Genomic DNA, 17,717 nt, shown 5'->3' with positions numbered 1-17,717 from the left:
CTGCCCAGGATGGGGGTAGGAACGACTTTCCCTGTGACAATGAGGTGGGGAGAAGCCACCAACGCAGAGAGTCCTTGGCAGTCTGAGAGAGGGAGACAGTCCTGTCGAGGGACGTCGATTTCCCATCCCATTGGCGTAGAATGTCCCATTGTAGAGGGCGCAGATGAAACTGCGCGAACGGGACCGCCTCCATTGCTGCTACCATCTTTCCTAGGAAATGCATGAGGCGCCTCAGTGAGTGCGACTGGCTCTGAAGGAGAGATTGCACTCCTGTCCGTAGCGAACACTGCTTGTCCAGTGGAAGCTTCACTATCGCTGAGAGAGTATGAAACTCCATGCCAAGATAAGTCAGAGATTGGGTCGGGGTTAGATGAGACTTTGGAAAGTTGATAATCCACCCGAAACTCTGGAGAGTGTCTAGTGCCACCTTCAGACTGTGTTGGCATGCCTCTTGAGAGGGTGCCTTTATAAGCAGGTCGTCTAGATACGGGATGACCGAGTGACCTTGCGAGTGCAGAACAGCTACTACTGCTGCCATGACCTTGGTGAAGACCCGGGGGGCTGTTGCCAGACCGAAAGGTAACGCTACGAACTGCAGGTGTTCGTCGTGTATGACGAAGCGTAGGAAACGCTGATGCTCTGGCGCAATCGGCACGTGGAGATACGCATCTTTGATATCTATTGATGCTAGAAAATCTCCTTGAGACATTGAGGCTATGACGGAGCGTAGGGATTCCATCCGGAACCTCCTGACTTTTACGTGTCTGTTGAGCAACTTTAGATCCAGGACGGGTCGATACGATCCGTCCTTTTTTGGGACCACAAACAGATTGGAGTAAAAACCGTGACCTTGTTCCTGAAGAGGGACGGAGGTCACCACTCCTTCCGCCTTTAGAGCGGCCACCGCCTGCAACAGAGCATCGGCTCGGTCTGGTGGTGGAGAAGTTCTGAAGAAACGAGTTGGCGGACGAGAACTGAACTCTATCCTGTACCCGTGAGACAGAATATCCCTCACCCAACGGTCTTTGACGCGTGACAGCCAAATGTCGCCAAAGTGGGAAAGCCTCCCACCGACCGAGGGTGTGGGAATCGGAGACTGCAAGTCAGGAGGACGCCGTCTTGGCAACGGTTCCTCCGGCTGTCCTTTTTGGGCGTGACTGAGACCTCCAAGAATCTGAGCGTCTCTGGTCTTTTTGAGTCTTTTTTGACGAGGCGAATTGGGACCTGCCCGGTCCTCGAAAGGACCGATAACCAGACTGACCCTTCCTCTGTTGGGGTTTGTTTTGTCTGTGTTGCGGTAAGGATGAGTCCTTACCCTTGGAGTGTTTGATGATTTCATCCAAACGCTCTCCAAACAATCGGTCACGAGAAAAAGGCAAATTGGTTAAGCACTTCTTGGAATGAGAATCTGCCTTCCAATGTCTCAACCACAGGGCCCTACGCAAAACAACGGAGTTGGCTGACGCCACTGCCGTGCGGCTTGTAGCGTCAAGAACAGCATTAATCGCGTACGACGCGAATGCCGCCATTTGCGAGGTCAATGGTGCTACCTGCGGGGCAAATGCACGTGTGACTGAGTCGACTTGCACAAGCCCGGCTGAGATAGCTTGGAGTGCCCATACGGCAGCAAAAGATGGCGCTAACGACGCTCCAATCGCTTCATAGATGGATTTCAGCCAGAGCTCCATCTGCCTGTCAGTGGCATCTTTAAGTGCCGCTCCATCTTCAACTGCAACCAAGGATCTAGCTGCAAGCCTGGAAATTGGAGGATCCACTTTTGGACACTGGGTCCAACCCTTGACCACCTCAGGGGGAAAAGGATAGCGGGTATCTTTAAGCCGTTTAGAAAAACGCCTTTCCGGATAAGCGTGGGGTTTCTGGATTGCGTCTCTAAAGTCAGCGTGGTCCAGAAAAGTGCTTAATGTACGCTTAGGATATCTGAAATGGATTCTCTCGTGCTGCGAAGCTGACTCCTCTACAAGAGGAGCTGGTGGGGAAATATTTAACATCTTATTGATGGACGCTATAAGATCATTAACTATGGCGTCACCATCTGGTGTATCTAGATTGAGAGCGGTCCCAGGATCAGAATCCTGATCAGTTACGTCCGCCTCATCTCCCATAGATTCATCTCGCTGGGATCCTGACCATTGAGATGAATGTGAAGGCCCCTCATAGCGAGCCCGCTTAGGTTGCCTGGGGCCATCGTCCGAGTCAGAGTCTTCACCCTGAGACGTATGTGCCCGTCCCGGAGCTTGGAGGTAATTCAGCTGAGGGGGACCAGGGGGCAATGATTGCACAGTGTCCGTGGCCTGAAGTACAGGCATAGCTCGCAATGTGTCAAGAATTTGTGACATAGTGAGAGACATTCTGTCAGCAAAAGCTGTAAACTCAGTTCCTGTCACCTGGACAGCATTCACAGGTGGTACACCCTGGGTCACGTCCAGCAGAGGTCCCGACTGTGCAAGTGCCGCAGGGGCCGAGCACTGCACACAATGGGGGTCAGTGGAGCCTGCCGGTAGAAAAGTCCCACATGCGGTACAGGAAGCATATAATGTCTGTGCCTTGGCACCCTTGCGTTTTGTGGACGACATGCTGTTGGCTCTCTGCAATGTGAGAGAGTCTATAGCCAAAGGGCGACCAGCGCTATGCAGTACAAAGTATTTGCAGGAACAAAATACTAAGATTACTACTGGCACAAGAGGGGGTGAGCCCTGAGGGCTGCTTACCGCCCGCTGAATAGCGGGTAAGAGGCGCAGATTCCTTGTCTGGGTCTCCCCGGCTCCCCTCTGCAGCTCAGCGTGTCAGCAGGAATGGCTGCCGGCGTCTGTGGAGAGGGGCGGTCCGTGGGAGTTCCCAAACAAAAGTGCGGGAAACAGTGTCCCCTCTGTGCCAATTGTGAGGGCTGGAGTATGTAAAAACGACTCCAGCCCTCAGCGCTGATGCACTGACCAGCGTCCCGCCCCTCTCCTGACTGGCAGGTCTGGGGGCGGGAACGAATGGAACCAGGCCGCAAAAGCCGGGGACTCGAGTTATCAGCGCGGCCGCCGTAAAAGCGCGGCCCGCGCTGAAGTCCCCGGCGCACCACAAGTGCCAGCCGCGCCGCAGTCCCAGCGGCCGGCGCGACCGTTTCCCAAAAGTGTGCCTGCTTCAGCGAAGCTGAATGAGGCCATGGCACAAGCGCCGCAGCGCTGATGTCCCCGGCGCACTACAACACCCAGCATGCTGCGGTGTGAGCGCCAAATGCACGGGGACACAGAGTACCTTGAGGAAGCAGGGCCATGTCCCTGATGTACTCCGCTCCATCCAGCATCTTCTCCAGGGGCTGTAGATGGAGCACGGTCTCAGTGCCTGGAGACCAGTAAATCCCACTTCACCCAGAGCCCTGTAAAAAGGGATGGGGAAGGAATCAGCATGTGGGCTCCAGCCGCCGTACCCGCAATGGGTACCTCAACCTTACAAACACCTCCGACATACAGTGGGGTGAGAAGGGAGCATGCTGGGAGCCCTGTATGGGCCCTCTTTTCTTCCATCCGACATAGTCAGCAGCTGCTGCTGACTAAAAACAATGGAGCTATGCGTGCGTGTCTGACCTCCTTCGCACAAAGCTAAAACTGAGGAATCCGTACTCCTACGGGAGGGTGTATAGCCAGAAGGGGAGGGGCCTTACACTTTTAAGTGTAGTTCTTTGTGCGGCCTCCAGAGGCAGTAGCTATACACCCACTGTCTGGGTCTCCCAATTAGGAGCGAAAAAGAAAAATAGAATATTGTAGCAATGGTTAAAACATAACAGACTGTGTCCGCCAGTATTAGGAAAGAACAAAAAGCCACATCCTCTTTTTTTTCTACTGAGTTTTTACATTAAAAGCTGAAGACTAAAAAGTCTCAAAGAAATAATAAATAGAGCAAAAGCCGGAAAAAGATACCGATTCTCCTTTTACTACAAGAGACACTAGACATGATCCGTCATGGAGAGCGAACCTGTATAATGTGATATTCCCGGGAGTGAACAGACATTCGGAGCGTCACATATTGATCTCACTCGGTAAAATATGCTGATCACATTTTCATTTTTAAAAGATCCACAATTCTACAAATCAGGGAAAGCGCTTCTATCCTGCAGATCAAGACTACCATGGAAGGTCTTAAATCGGTCTCAGAATCACTGACAGGATCGTGCTCATTACAGGATGTACACCTCAAGAATATTTGCAATAGAAAGCAATTTTAATAGTATTTTTTCATTCCAAGATTGTATGAAAACACAAATACCTGTAAGGTTTCCCGGCACATGTAGGCAATTTGGTTTTCTGAGAGTGGTCCAGTGACTGCAAAGGAGAAGAATGACCCAGATGAACCGTTATTCATGGTCACAGATGGAGACTTCCCAAGTAATACACCAATAAGCTTTCCAAAACATGGGCTCCTGACACTCCTTAGACTAAGGGGTACTTTACATGTTGCGACATCGCTACCACTATATCGTCGGGGTCACGTCGTTAGTGACGCACATCCGGCGTCGGTAGCGACATCGCAACGTGTAAATCCTAGATGGAACAATGAACGAGCACAGAAGCGTACAATCTCGCTGATCTGTGTAACGTCGTTCATTTCCATAATGTCGGATCGACCGCAGGTACGATGTTGTTTGTCGCTCCTGCAGCTCCACACATCGCTGTGTGTGACACCGCAGGAGCGACAAACATCTCCTTACCTGCGTCCCGACGGCAATGCGGAAGGGAGAAGGTGGGCGGGATGTTATGTCCAGCTCATCTCCACCCCTCCGATTCTATTGGCCGGCCGATTAGTGACGTTGCGGTGACGTCGCTGTGACGCCGAACGCACCTCCCCCTTGAAGGAAAAATTGTTCGGCAGTCACCGCGACGTCGCCGAGCAGGTATGTGCATGTGACGCTGCCGTAGCGATAATGTTCGCTACGGCAGCAATCAACACATATCGCATGTGCGACGGGGGCGGGTGCTAGCGCGCTGAACATTGCTAGCAGATGCTAGCGATGTCGCAGCATGTAAAGTACCCCTTAGGATTGTTTTGCCATGACCCTATTTCTCTACTCCTAAGACTGGCATGGTCATTGGAGACAAGGAGAAGCTTCTTGTTAGGTTACTTATCCCCGGCTGAGGTCTTAAGGCTGCTTTACAGGCAGCGACATCGTTAGCGATGTTGCTCATGAAAGCACCCGCTCCCGTCGTTTTTGCGTCACAGGCAAATCGCTGCCCGTGGCGGACAAAAATCGCTAGTACCCGTCACACATACTTACCTTCCTAGCGACGTCGCTGTGGCCGGCGAACCGCCTCTTTTCTAAGGGGGTGGTTCGTGCGGCGTCACAGCGACGTCACACGGCAGGCGTCCAATAGAAGCGGAGAGCAGCCGCATGAAAGTCATGCCCATCTCATTGCCGGAGGACGCAGGTAGCTGTTGTTCGTCGTTCCTGTGGTATCACACGTAGTGATGTGTGCTGCTTCAGGAACGACGAACAAAATCAGCAACGATATTTCGGAAATGGACGACGTGTCAACAATCAACGAATTGGTGAGTATTTTGCATCGTTCGTGATCGCTCGTATGTGTCACATGCAACGACCTCGCTAACGAGGCCGGATGTGCGTCACGAATTCTGTGACCCCAACGACATCTCGTTAGCGATGTCGTTGCGTGTAAAGCGGCCTTTACAGTATGTTGGATTTATACCAACTGGACATGAACTCTTGTTAAGGTCCTGGATTTTGCCGAGCAGTCTCCAAGCTTAACATTGTAACCAGAAACTGTTTCACATTGGCTACGGCATTGTCATTTTCTAGGACGGTACTTTACCATGATATATGTCCTGGAGAGAGCCTCCACCACAGTACTCCATACAGATCCATAGCTTCTCTCGGCTAGGAGAGACAGAAAAGAGAAAACAAGTTACTACATTATTGGAAGTGTCCATCAGAAGACAGTCACCAGTGTGTATTTGCTAATCAAAACATATATACCTATTCAAAGCCTTGGGATTCAAAAAAGAGCAAACTTAAAACAGCAGAATGTAATAGGTTAGTCTTCTAGAACCCGGGACATGGACGTTTAAATCCCAAGTCCTTACGATAGAAGAGTGTCAAGAAATTTTTTGGAAAAGTCTTAAAACTAGGTTATTTCCAACATTAAGAGCTAATTCAGACGTCCGCAGATATCGGTCCGAGATCACACTGCAATGACCTGAGCGTGATAGCTGTATAGAATTATATGATAATCACAAGCTTGGGTGGTGACCCCCGCAACCAGTCCATGCATTCCAGTCTGATCTTGGACAGATTTATGCGGACATCTGAATGCACCCTAAAAGTGATCACCTAATCTAAAGAGAAGTTATAACTTGTGGCTCGATGGTTGTCTAAATGGTAGGACCCCCACTGATCCTGCAGCTAGAGGCTCAAAAACTCCATTCCTGGACTGCAGGAGATAAATGATGGCTGTACTCCGGCACCTCCGACATTCACAGAGCAAGAACTGAGCACAGGCACATATGCATGGATGCCCCTCCATTCCCGTACTTGGGATTATCGAGGGTCCCAATAGACTGTACACAGTGAAGTATCAGGAATGGAACAGTACCAGAGATAGCTGCCGAAGTACGCCACGATGTTGCTGTGCTTACACTCCTTCACCATGAAGATTTCTTGCTGTATTAGAGAGAAGTCGTCACCTGCAGACACAGAAGAGATCTGGTAAAGCAAAGAAACAAAACTCTGCCATGGTGGCACATCCAAGAGCGTACACAGGCACAAAAATCATTTCTGTGGGATTTTTAAGGGTGCATTCCCATGTTGGAGCTTTTATTGCAATTTTTCCAACCTTGCAAATAAAATAAAAAACATAAAAAAAATTGTTACAGATACAGAAAACTGAGTCCGATTGACACAGGACTTTGTATTCATTTTGTAGGGAACCAGATGTCCAATTTTGATCCCCTTGAGATGTCGAATCCATTCTCAATGGGATCATTCTGGTGATAAGCGCAGATAAATGCCAACAGATGCAAAAATGTACTGTATGCTAGAAATATGCACCGTGCATGAATCCAGGTACAAATGATGAAAAAAAACAAACAGTCTTTAAAAGGATAAAGGCTCCTTTAAGGGATTTTTTTTCATAAATCCATGTATTTTTGGGGAAAAAAATGTTTCCAAAGGGGTTTTATTAAACTTTTTGCACCATTTGGCTGCTAAATGCTCTTTTTTTTGCCCCCGCTTGTTGCTTGCTGTAGGGTGAGTTATAGGAGAAGCATTTGTGAGCTGCTTCTAACAAACAAAAAAAAAATTAAACTGCTCTTAGCAACCACAAACCACATCAAAGTTGACCTAAACTTTGATGTAGTCATCAACCAGCTGAGAGGAGTTCAGAAAGTTTCATAATCAGACATGCAACTTTCTATGTATGGCCTACGATGTCCGGACTGGCCGCAGAACTCCATAGCCTTATAGTCATAAGAGTTTGGGAGGTGGTAGCCCATACAAAGCAGCCTGCGGCCAAACAAGTTCACTGACCGTTTCCCAGTGAACTCATTCTGCAGCCACCAATGTGCAGCTAAAGAGCCTGTAAAAACCAAAACAGAGAAAAGATTTTAATGAAAAGCAATCGTTTTGTTCAAAATTAAAAACACAAACTTTTCTCCTTTCGTACAGCCCCACCACGTTAATCTGAGCCATAGAAACTCAGCAGTAAAGCGTTCATGTTGGTTTGTGATATTTCCAACATTTGGAACGGCAGACAAGATGCGCAGATAAACCTTGTGCACCATTTGTCACGAGCTTCACGTCCCGGCTGGTGTCATAGATGAAGAATGTGAGTCATCGGCTGAGGACCGCTGTACATGGTTAGCACAACTAAGAAGCGAGGACAGCCACAGACTACACACGTCTTGCAATTCCTTAGTTGCAGAAGAAAACAAACTGATTTCCAGTTGCTCCTCTGTTTGTTACATTTCCTATCCCAGCTAAGGATAAAGTCCAGCAATCAGGAGGCCATCCCCTATCCCAGCCTATGGATCATACTCAGAACATCAGCTGCAGATTTATACAAATACCATAAAAGGCTATCCCCTATCCCAGCCCATTGATAAAGTCCAGTGATCAGGAGGCTATCCCCTATCCTAGTCTCACGATAAAGACCAGCGATCAGGAGGCTATCCTCTATCCCAGCCTATGTATAAAGTCCAGCGATCAGGAAGCTATCCCCTAATCCTGTGTCTGGATAAAGTCCGGCAATCAGGAGGCTATCCCCTAAGCTCTGCCTCTGGATAAAGTCCAACGATCAGGAGGCTATCCCCTATCCCCACCTATGGATAAAATCCAACGATCAGGAGGCTATCCCCTAGCTCTGCCTCTGGATAAAGTCCAACGATCAGGAGGCTATCCCCTATCCCCACCTATGGATAAAATCCAACGATCAGGAGGCTATCCCCTAGCTCTGCCTCTGGATAAAGTCCAACGATCAGGAAGCTATCCCCTATCACCACCTATGGATAAAATCCAACGATCAGGAGGCTATCCCCTAGCTCTGCCTCTGGATAAAGTCCAACGATCAGGAGGCTATCCCCTATCCCCACCTATGGATAAAATCCAACGATCAGGAGGCTATCCCCTAGCTCTGCCTCTGGATAAAGTCCAACGATCAGGAGGCTATCCCCACCTATGGATAAAATCCAACGATCAGGAGGCTATCCCCTAGCTCTGCCTCTGGATAAAGTCCAACGATCAGGAGGCTATCCCCACCTATGGATAAAATCCAACGATCAGGAGGCTATCCCCTAGCTCTGCCTCTGGATAAAGTCCAACGATCAGGAGGCTATCCCCACCTATGGATAAAATCCAACGATCAGGAGGCTATCCCCTAGCTCTGCCTCTGGATAAAGTCCAACGATCAGGAGGCTATCCCCACCTATGGATAAAATCCAACGATCAGGAGGCTATCCCCTAGCTCTGCCTCTGGATAAAGTCCAACGATCAGGAGGCTATCCCCACCTATGGATAAAATCCAACGATCAGGAGGCTATCCCCTAGCTCTGCCTCTGGATAAAGTCCAACGATCAGGAGGCTATCCCCACCTATGGATAAAATCCAACGATCAGGAGGCTATCCCCTAGCTCTGCCTCTGGATAAAGTCCAACGATCAGGAGGCTATCACTATCCCAACCTATGGATAAAGTCAAAATGATTAGGAGGCTATCCCCTATCCCAGCCCATGGATAAAGAACAGCAATCAGGAGGCTATCCCCTATCTCCGCCTATGGATAAAATCCAGCGATCAGGAGGCTATCTCCTATCCCCTACTACATATGATTGACAATAGATGTACCGAGTGTACACCCTGATGAATATTTATACCGGGAAACTCCAGTTTTCACGCAAAATTCCAGTGCAATTCACAACCCAACTCAACGAGTTAAATGCCACGCCTAGTTAATTATTACATATATTGGGATGTCAGGCTACAATCCGGCTGTCAAGTCTCGTGCCAAAAATACACTTCACGGTGGTGCCGTCGCTTTCACGCTGCGTGTGCTTACATGTAGCATTTCAAGCAAAAAAAATGCCTGTCAAGACTCAATTCCCTTTGCAATGCAGCTCTACGAGGAAGACAGGCTGGGACACGCTGCAGAGCGATTTGTTTACAGAAGTCCTGTCCATTGACAGCGACGGGTCCAACGCCCAAGAGCGCTGCGATTGTCTGGGGAGGAGATGCTTCACCTGCTGTTCCAGGACAACGCCGGGGAGCGGCATCGTCTGATGGGAACGCAGGATTAAAAAACAATGCAAAGGAATGCAACCAGGGCTCACACGTCCATGACATCAGTCTACGGAGAGGGAAGCCACAGCGAGATGGAGCGGTCTGCACTTTGAAGTAGCAAAGCTGCAAAAAAAGAAATGCACAGAATGGAAGTCACTTAGAGGAAGCGAGGAGAACAATGAATCAGCAGGGAAGTCTTTGAAGACAGAGCTAAGTCCATGCTGAGAAAGAAGAGCCGAGAGCCACACACACCGGCTATATGGATGCTGGCCAGATGCTCAGTAGTGACTTAAACTGGAGGAAAAAAAAAACCAAACAGTGGGTGAGGAACTCAGACTGGAAAACTGTAAGAATCAAGACACACAAAAAGATGAACATCCCAAGAGTTTCCCAAGAATAGCTCTCCTGTAAAAGATCAGTAAAGAACGGATGTTGTTATTAAGAGTCCAGGGGGCGGAGACACTGAACCCAGGACTCCTAAAGCCAGAGGAAGCAGGGGTTTAGATAAACGACAAATTAAACAAGACTGAAAAGAAAGCATGACCCGGTATTGTCGGCCGTCAGGGCCCCAGTAAACCACAAGGAGAATTTCTAATTCAAGAACATAAAATAATATAAATTGTGGTACCAATATTTAAGCCCTTCACCACCCAGCGTTTTTGCTTGTTTCGTTTTTCCTCCTCTTCTTCCAAGAGCCATAACAATTTTTTTTATTTTTCAGTCAAGATAGCCGTATGAGGGCTTGTTTTTTGCAGGACGAGTTGTGCTTGTAAACGACACCATCTATTCTGCCACATATTCTGGAAAGCAGGAAAAAAAATACCTAGTGCGGTGAAATTGCATAAAAAAGTGCAATTCCAGGATTATTTGGGGTTTTGTTTTATCTACCATGTTCACTATGTGGTAAAGCTGACCTGGCATTATGATTCTCCAGGTCTGTACGAGTCCATAGATACCAAACATGCATAGCTTTATTTTTTTATTTAAGTCATGAAAAAAAAATGTGAGAAATTTGTCAAAAAAAAATAAATAAAAATAATTGGGCTTTTGTCGCCATTTTCTGAGACTCGTAGCATTCTCATTTTTCAGGATCTGGGACACGGTGATGGCTCTTTTTTTTGCGTCCTGAGCTGATGTTCTTAATTATAGCATGTTTGGGTACATGTGATGTTTTGATCGCATGTTATTGCATTTTATTGCAATGTTGCAGAAACAAACAAAAAAAAAAAACAACGTAATTTTGGCACTTTGATTTTTTTTCTCGGTATGACTTACTGATCAGATTATTTTATATTTTGACAGATCGGGCATTTCTGAACTTGGCAACATCAAATATGTGTATTTATTTTTTGTTTTCAATGGGGCAAAAAGGAGGGTCATCTTAATGTGTTTTTTCACATTTTAAAAACTTTTTTTTTTTTTACACCTTTTTATTGGTTTTACTAGTTCTCTTAGGGGACTTGAAGCAGATACAGCCTGATCACTTCTGCTGGTCAGAGTGATGCTTCAACATCATCATCAGCACCGCTCTGTACAGCAGAAATGTTGATCTCCTGTGATACTGAAGCTCAGCAGCGGGGTAGCACAGGAATCTGTGCTGGGACCAGCGGGGTAGCGCAGGAATCTGTGCTGGGACCAGCGGGGTAGCGCAGGAATCTGTGCTGGGACCAGCGGGGTAGCGCAGGAATCTGTGCTGGGACCAGCGGGGTAGCGCAGGAATCTGTGCTGGGACCAGCGGGGTAGCGCAGGAATCTGTGCTGGGACCAGCGGGGTAGCGCAGGAATCTGTGCTGGGACCAGCGGGGTAGCGCAGGAATCTGTGCTGGGACCAGCGGGGTAGCGCAGGAATCTGTGCTGGGACCAGCGGGGTAGCGCAGGAATCTGTGCTGGGACCAGCGGGGTAGCGCAGGAATCTGTGCTGGGACCAGCGGGGTAGCGCAGGAATCTGTGCTGGGACCAGCGGGGTAGCGCAGGAATCTGTGCTGGGACCAGCGGGGTAGCGCAGGAATCTGTGCTGGGACCAGCGGGGTAGCGCAGGAATCTGTGCTGGGACCAGCGGGGTAGCGCAGGAATCTGTGCTGGGACCAGCGGGGTAGCGCAGGAATCTGTGCTGGGACCAGCGGGGTAGCGCAGGAATCTGTGCTGGGACCAGCGGGGTAGCGCAGGAATCTGTGCTGGGACCAGCGGGGTAGCGCAGGAATCTGTGCTGGGACCAGCGGGGTAGCGCAGGAATCTGTGCTGGGACCAGCGGGGTAGCGCAGGAATCTGTGCTGGGACCAGCGGGGTAGCGCAGGAATCTGTGCTGGGACCAGCGGGGTAGCGCAGGAATCTGTGCTGGGACCAGCGGGGTAGCGCAGGAATCTGTGCTGGGACCAGCGGGGTAGCGCAGGAATCTGTGCTGGGACCAGCGGGGTAGCGCAGGAATCTGTGCTGGGACCAGCGGGGTAGCGCAGGAATCTGTGCTGGGACCAGCGGGGTAGCGCAGGAATCTGTGCTGGGACCAGCGGGGTAGCGCAGGAATCTGTGCTGGGACCAGCGGGGTAGCGCAGGAATCTGTGCTGGGACCAGCGGGGTAGCGCAGGAATCTGTGCTGGGACCAGCGGGGTAGCGCAGGAATCTGTGCTGGGACCAGCGGGGTAGCGCAGGAATCTGTGCTGGGACCAGCGGGGTAGCGCAGGAATCTGTGCTGGGACCAGCGGGGTAGCGCAGGAATCTGTGCTGGGACCAGCGGGGTAGCGCAGGAATCTGTGCTGGGACCAGCGGGGAAGCGCAGGAATCTGTGCTGGGACCAGCGGGGAAGCGCAGGAATCTGTGCTGGGACCAGCGGGGAAGCACAGGAATCTGTGCTGGGACCAGCGGGGTAGCGCAGGAATCTGTGCTGGGACCAGCGGGGTAGCGCAGGAATCTGTGCTGGGACAGATTCTTTTTAATCTCTTTATTAATGACCGTGTGGATGGGATTGATAATTAAGTGTCAGCCTTTGCTGACAACACTAAACTATGTAGGAAAAATGGACCTTGATTGTACAATACTGTATTACAAAACGATCTGGATAAGAAGTCGGAATGGGCAGACACTTGACACGAGATTTAATGTTGATAAATGTAAATGTAATTCACCTAGGACGGAGTAATCCTATAGCTACATATACATTAAATGGAAGTAAACTTGGGACTACAGAACAGGAGACAGACTTGGTATTCTGGATACAAATAAACTGAGCAGCAGCACTCATTGTCAGGCAGCAGCTGCTAAAGCAAACAAGATTTTAGGATGTATAAAAAGAAGTTACCCCTCTATAAATCACTTGTACGGCCACTTCTGGAATATGGGATCTAGTTTGGGCTCCACACTTTAAAAAGGACACTAAGCAGATAGTTCAAAGGCAGGTAACTAGATTATTACAAGGAATGGAGGCCGCCCGTATGATGAGAGGTTGGAAAAATTGGATTTGTTTTGCTTAGAAAAAAGACGTCTCAGAGGAGATCTCATTTACATGTATAAATACACGTGGGGTCAATATAAAAAAGACTGGCACATGACTTATTCCTTCCAAAGACAATACTAAGAACCAGAGTGGGAAGAAACATTTATTTGATCCCTTTATGTGTTTGTGCAGTCAAATTAATTTTGGACGGGGTTTGAGGTTCCCAAGAATTTCCCCTCAATTGCGACTTTTTAATACTTCCTTCATTTCTGTGCAAATTTACTGATATCATGTTACACCTGAAATTTCTATGTAAATTTTGCAACATTAGTATAACGTGCTAAAAAGTTAAGACAAATTTTTTTTATTTTTTTTTTACTTTGCGCTAGATTGATGAACTGCGTGCACCTTTTTGAAGAACTAGCAGCAAAGAAATGTCAAAAAAGAAAAAAAATTGGCTGTAAAATAAATGTATCTATCAGGACAAATTAATTGGGCCCTGTGTATTGGAGTCGACTGCCAGAGACTTTAAAAAAATAAAAATTATGCAACTAATGTCACTGTGCAGGCAACGTATTTGGGTTAAGAAAGCTCCAAATAAACTGAATATCCATCTCTCAGGTCCAGAGATACAAAGGGCAGGGAGCAGCAGTAATTAGCTGGGACAATGGAGATGTCATCCAGAATGTGAAGCCTCTGGGCTGCAGAGATTCCCTGTCATTGTGCCAGGCCCGCGGCTGTGGATGAGGTCACCCAGGATAGACGCTGGTTACATGAAACCACAGAGACCTCAGAGCGATACCAGAGTACCTACAGTCCACAATGACACATCCGCATTAGCAGGGACCCTCCCTGTATACAGTCACACACGTCCTGGAGCAGGTGACATCAGTGACGGTGCACTGCTCAGGACCTGTGTGATCGGAAAACATCACATCACCTGGGGACGTGTAGCCCGACTGGCACCCTCGACCAGGAACGGCAAATAACATGATGGAAAGTAACAAGACACAGTGATTGTCAGCAGCTAGGACTCTGATCGCCTGCACAATACAATGCTACACAGGCAACGAGACCCCAAGAGCAACAGGAGAACTAATGGGATACTCCCATCTTTTACATCAATAACATGAGTAAAAAGACTGATGGCTCTTCCTAACAAGCAAGTGTGAACAGGTGCATACTGAACACAAAAAAAGACACAGTTGCATTGTCAAATGCTACATATAAAAATGTACATACTTATATATTTTAATATCTTTTCTTAGCAGTAATGTATGTTCATATTTCTATATTCATAGTTAACAAATCTTAGCATTTCAGCATGCAATTGTCTCTTTATTATAATGCATTTTATGTTTAGTATGCCCCTGTTCACACATGCCTGTTAGGAAGTGCCATCAGGTCTTTTTCTTTACATTAGGGGTCATAACTTCTGATTGAGCATTCCATCTCATTAGACTTAAATTTTAATTCTTTATTAGCAGGTTCTTATCCGCCCATAAATTGGATTTTTTTTTACCTCAAAGAGAGGCATTAGAGTTGACAGAGACCTAGCATTAAAAGATACGCCTTGACGTTGGCTGTTGGACTCACATAAAACTGTCCTTTTTTATATGCCAAGTGTCTCGATTTTTATCAATAGCATGTCATAAATGTAAGAAAGTAGCCGGTCCCACCTATGGATTTGCATGTGCCCCTCTCTGCATTTGTTTTTACTGCGCATTTGGCCTAGTTGCAAATTAGCAAATCCTCAACCCAACAGGAAGTAAACAATAGGTTTCAATTTAGTAGATTGTAACGCATGGTAAATAAAAATAGGTAGGATTAACAGTTGGTGTGAATCAATTTGCAGATCTCAGTCCATCAGCCACATCCGTGACCGCCGGACGGCAGCCATGAGATCCGCCTCGTACCTCCTGGCATCTGTCTCTTTGTAATAAGCTGGCATGTAACAGTGTAAATGGCCAACTAACCAAAATAACAGCCAAAGATGCCTGGAGAAAGGAGGTGGCTCTCAGGGTTCCTGCCCAGCAGCCACAGATCTCTGATGCGGCCGATGGAGCAAAAGTAAATATAGTTTTGAACCCATGTGCAACAATTTAATTGGGAGACTGGCTGCAAGGAGAAAATTAAGTTTCATTCTCCCTGCAGCTGCTTTCTCTCAGACATTGGGATAGTGCGGAGGCTGTGCGCAGACAGCGGTCACTTTAAGTGACCTATTGAAAAATGTTGAATAACCCCTGATGGGTTTTCTAAACTCGCACCAACAGTGCATGAATCGCTTAGGAATTTTAAAATATTATGCATTTTGCCTTGATGGCAACAAAAAAAAAAAAATAAAAAAAAAAAAAGATGCATGGCGTATGGGGTGTATGAACACCGCCTAATAAGGATGAATAAATGGATTCACGGCACCCTGATCCGCGGTCACGTCTGTTGGGGGCCTGCGCCCTGACTCCGACCTGCCGGGGTCCCCAGTGCCCCTTCTGATTACTAGGCTCAGTGCGACGTCTTGCCACAGTGATAATATTGTGATGGGCCCACAAATCAGAAAGGCCCTGGAATGCCGGCAGCAAGGAGTCAGGGCGCAGGGTTCCCGGCTGGGGGTCCTGTGAATGTATTTGCTTATCTTAATTAACACTTTGCTTAACTAATCAAGTAATATATTCTACTGCATTGCTGCACTGCAAGAACTAACACATCCAGCAGTGCGGGTTACCATGATTCATAGAGGTACAGAGCCAGCAGAACTGACCCGGAGGTGACTGCTCCAGCAACAGAATGGTGGAGCTGAACCAGGTGTGAATGGCGTCTGAGCAGAAGTTACAATACACAAGCGCCATGTAAGGCTATGTGCTCACGCTGCGTTTTTTGACACTGCGTTTTTGCCCGCTAAAAATGCACAAAAACGTGCAAAAAACGCATGAGTTTTTACCGCGTTTTGGTGCATTTTTGGCTGCATTTTTGATCTCTGCGTTTTCCCAATGCATTGCATGGGGGGAAAACGCAGAAAAACGCAGGAAAGAATTGACATGTCATTTTTTTTAAGCTCAAAAACACAGCATAAAAAAAAAAAAAAAAAAAAAAGTTGTGTGCGGACAGCAAAAATGAAAACTCAGACTTTGCTTGGGAAGCAAAGTCATGCAGTTGTGAGCCCAAAAATGCACCCGAAAAACGCCGCGAAAAACGCACTGTGTGCACATAGCCTTAACCTGTAAACTTCAGCGTTAGTAGATATAAGTATCTCTGCTTTCGATCTCTGTTTTGGGGGGGGGGGGTGAGATTGAGTTCTCTTTTCTGGTCTTCCTGTTGTCGTATAAACCCAATGATGTGAACACTTCACCTCCGTCTGTGGGAACACATCTGCTTTCACTGAACCCACGCTAATAACACCGGTCTCTTGCAGAGCGGTGAGGAATTGATACTGCTTGAATATCACCGGATAAAGGTAGCCATAGACATTAGAGATGTGCAGCAGGTTCACTCCACAGGTCAGTGCTGGGCCTGGAGGGGACCATGAACCATCGGGACTAGAAAATGCCTTTATATACAGTGAACGGTGTAATATACCATGACATGATAATACCTCACACTGCAAAACGACTTTCATATCACTATCTGTGTAAAAGAAAAAATTAAATTGCTTCATTGGCTACTAGTCCTAATACTAGACTCATACAGCCTGTTCTGTACAGAAGGTGGTTTTTCAGCAATATCATCACAGGCAGGAATACAGTGACTAATAACACCTTTCTATATACTAGTTACAACTGGATGCATCATTCACATTAGGTGATGTCAAAGCTCACCTCCTCCCCCTTCTGTACAATGACAGATTGCACCTTTATATACAGTAGATTACACAGGATTCACCATTCACAATAGGTGATGTCACAGCTCACCTCCTCCTGTACAATGACAAATAATAGCTCTATATACAGTAGATAACACCTGATCCACCATTCACATTAGGAGATGTCACAGCCCACCTCCCTCCTTGTACAATGATCTTTGCCCTGATTAGAGCATGCTTAAATAATACTTCTATAGAAACAAATAGGGTCCAGGTCAAAATGTGTAATTTCTGATTATATATTTTTTCGTTTTTAAAGAAATAGTAATCTGACAAGCCACAGCTCCAGATTTCTAAGCCCCGATGACAGGGACTTCTTGTCTGGCAGAAAAGTGGGGCATGGATGAACTGGGTGTGCCAGAACAGCACTATCTTCCAGGGGGGCAAGACAACTTTCTTAGAGGTCACATGCACCATAGATGACATTTGGAGAGAGGCTTTCTAAGGCTACTTTCACACATCCGTCTTGAGCTCTGCGGCTCAATCCAGCTGTGCAAGCTATGCAACGGATGCGGTGAAAACACCGCATCCTTTGCATAAGTTTTTCCTGTGCGGCCAGTCCGGTTTTTGCCGCTTGCGGCATGCTACTGAGCATGCGCAGTGGCAAAAACCGCATGCGGCGGCCGGATGCGGTTATTGCCGCATCGCGC

At 47.6% G+C, this 17,717-nt stretch overlaps 1 protein-coding gene across 1 annotated transcript in view; it reads right to left on the bottom strand.

The window, feature by feature from the left end:
- The window catches only part of MAP4K5 (mitogen-activated protein kinase kinase kinase kinase 5), a 116,810-nt gene that overhangs the window by 70,700 nt on the left and 28,393 nt on the right, over positions 1-17,717 (bottom strand). Inside the window, exons 3-5 of the mRNA XM_075330241.1 lie at positions 6,612-6,702; positions 5,832-5,896; positions 4,273-4,328 (exon numbers count right to left, since the gene is read on the bottom strand). Coding sequence (XP_075186356.1) covers positions 4,273-4,328; positions 5,832-5,896; positions 6,612-6,702 — 212 coding nt within the window. The remainder of the gene's footprint in view (positions 1-4,272; positions 4,329-5,831; positions 5,897-6,611; positions 6,703-17,717) is intronic.

Source organism: Anomaloglossus baeobatrachus, chromosome 12, assembly GCF_048569485.1.
Source record: "Anomaloglossus baeobatrachus isolate aAnoBae1 chromosome 12, aAnoBae1.hap1, whole genome shotgun sequence".
In the NCBI taxonomy this organism is placed as follows: Eukaryota; Metazoa; Chordata; class Amphibia; order Anura; family Aromobatidae; genus Anomaloglossus; species Anomaloglossus baeobatrachus.
The sequence above is the reverse complement of the archived record's forward strand: the minus strand, read 5'-3'. Positions and strand labels throughout refer to the sequence as shown.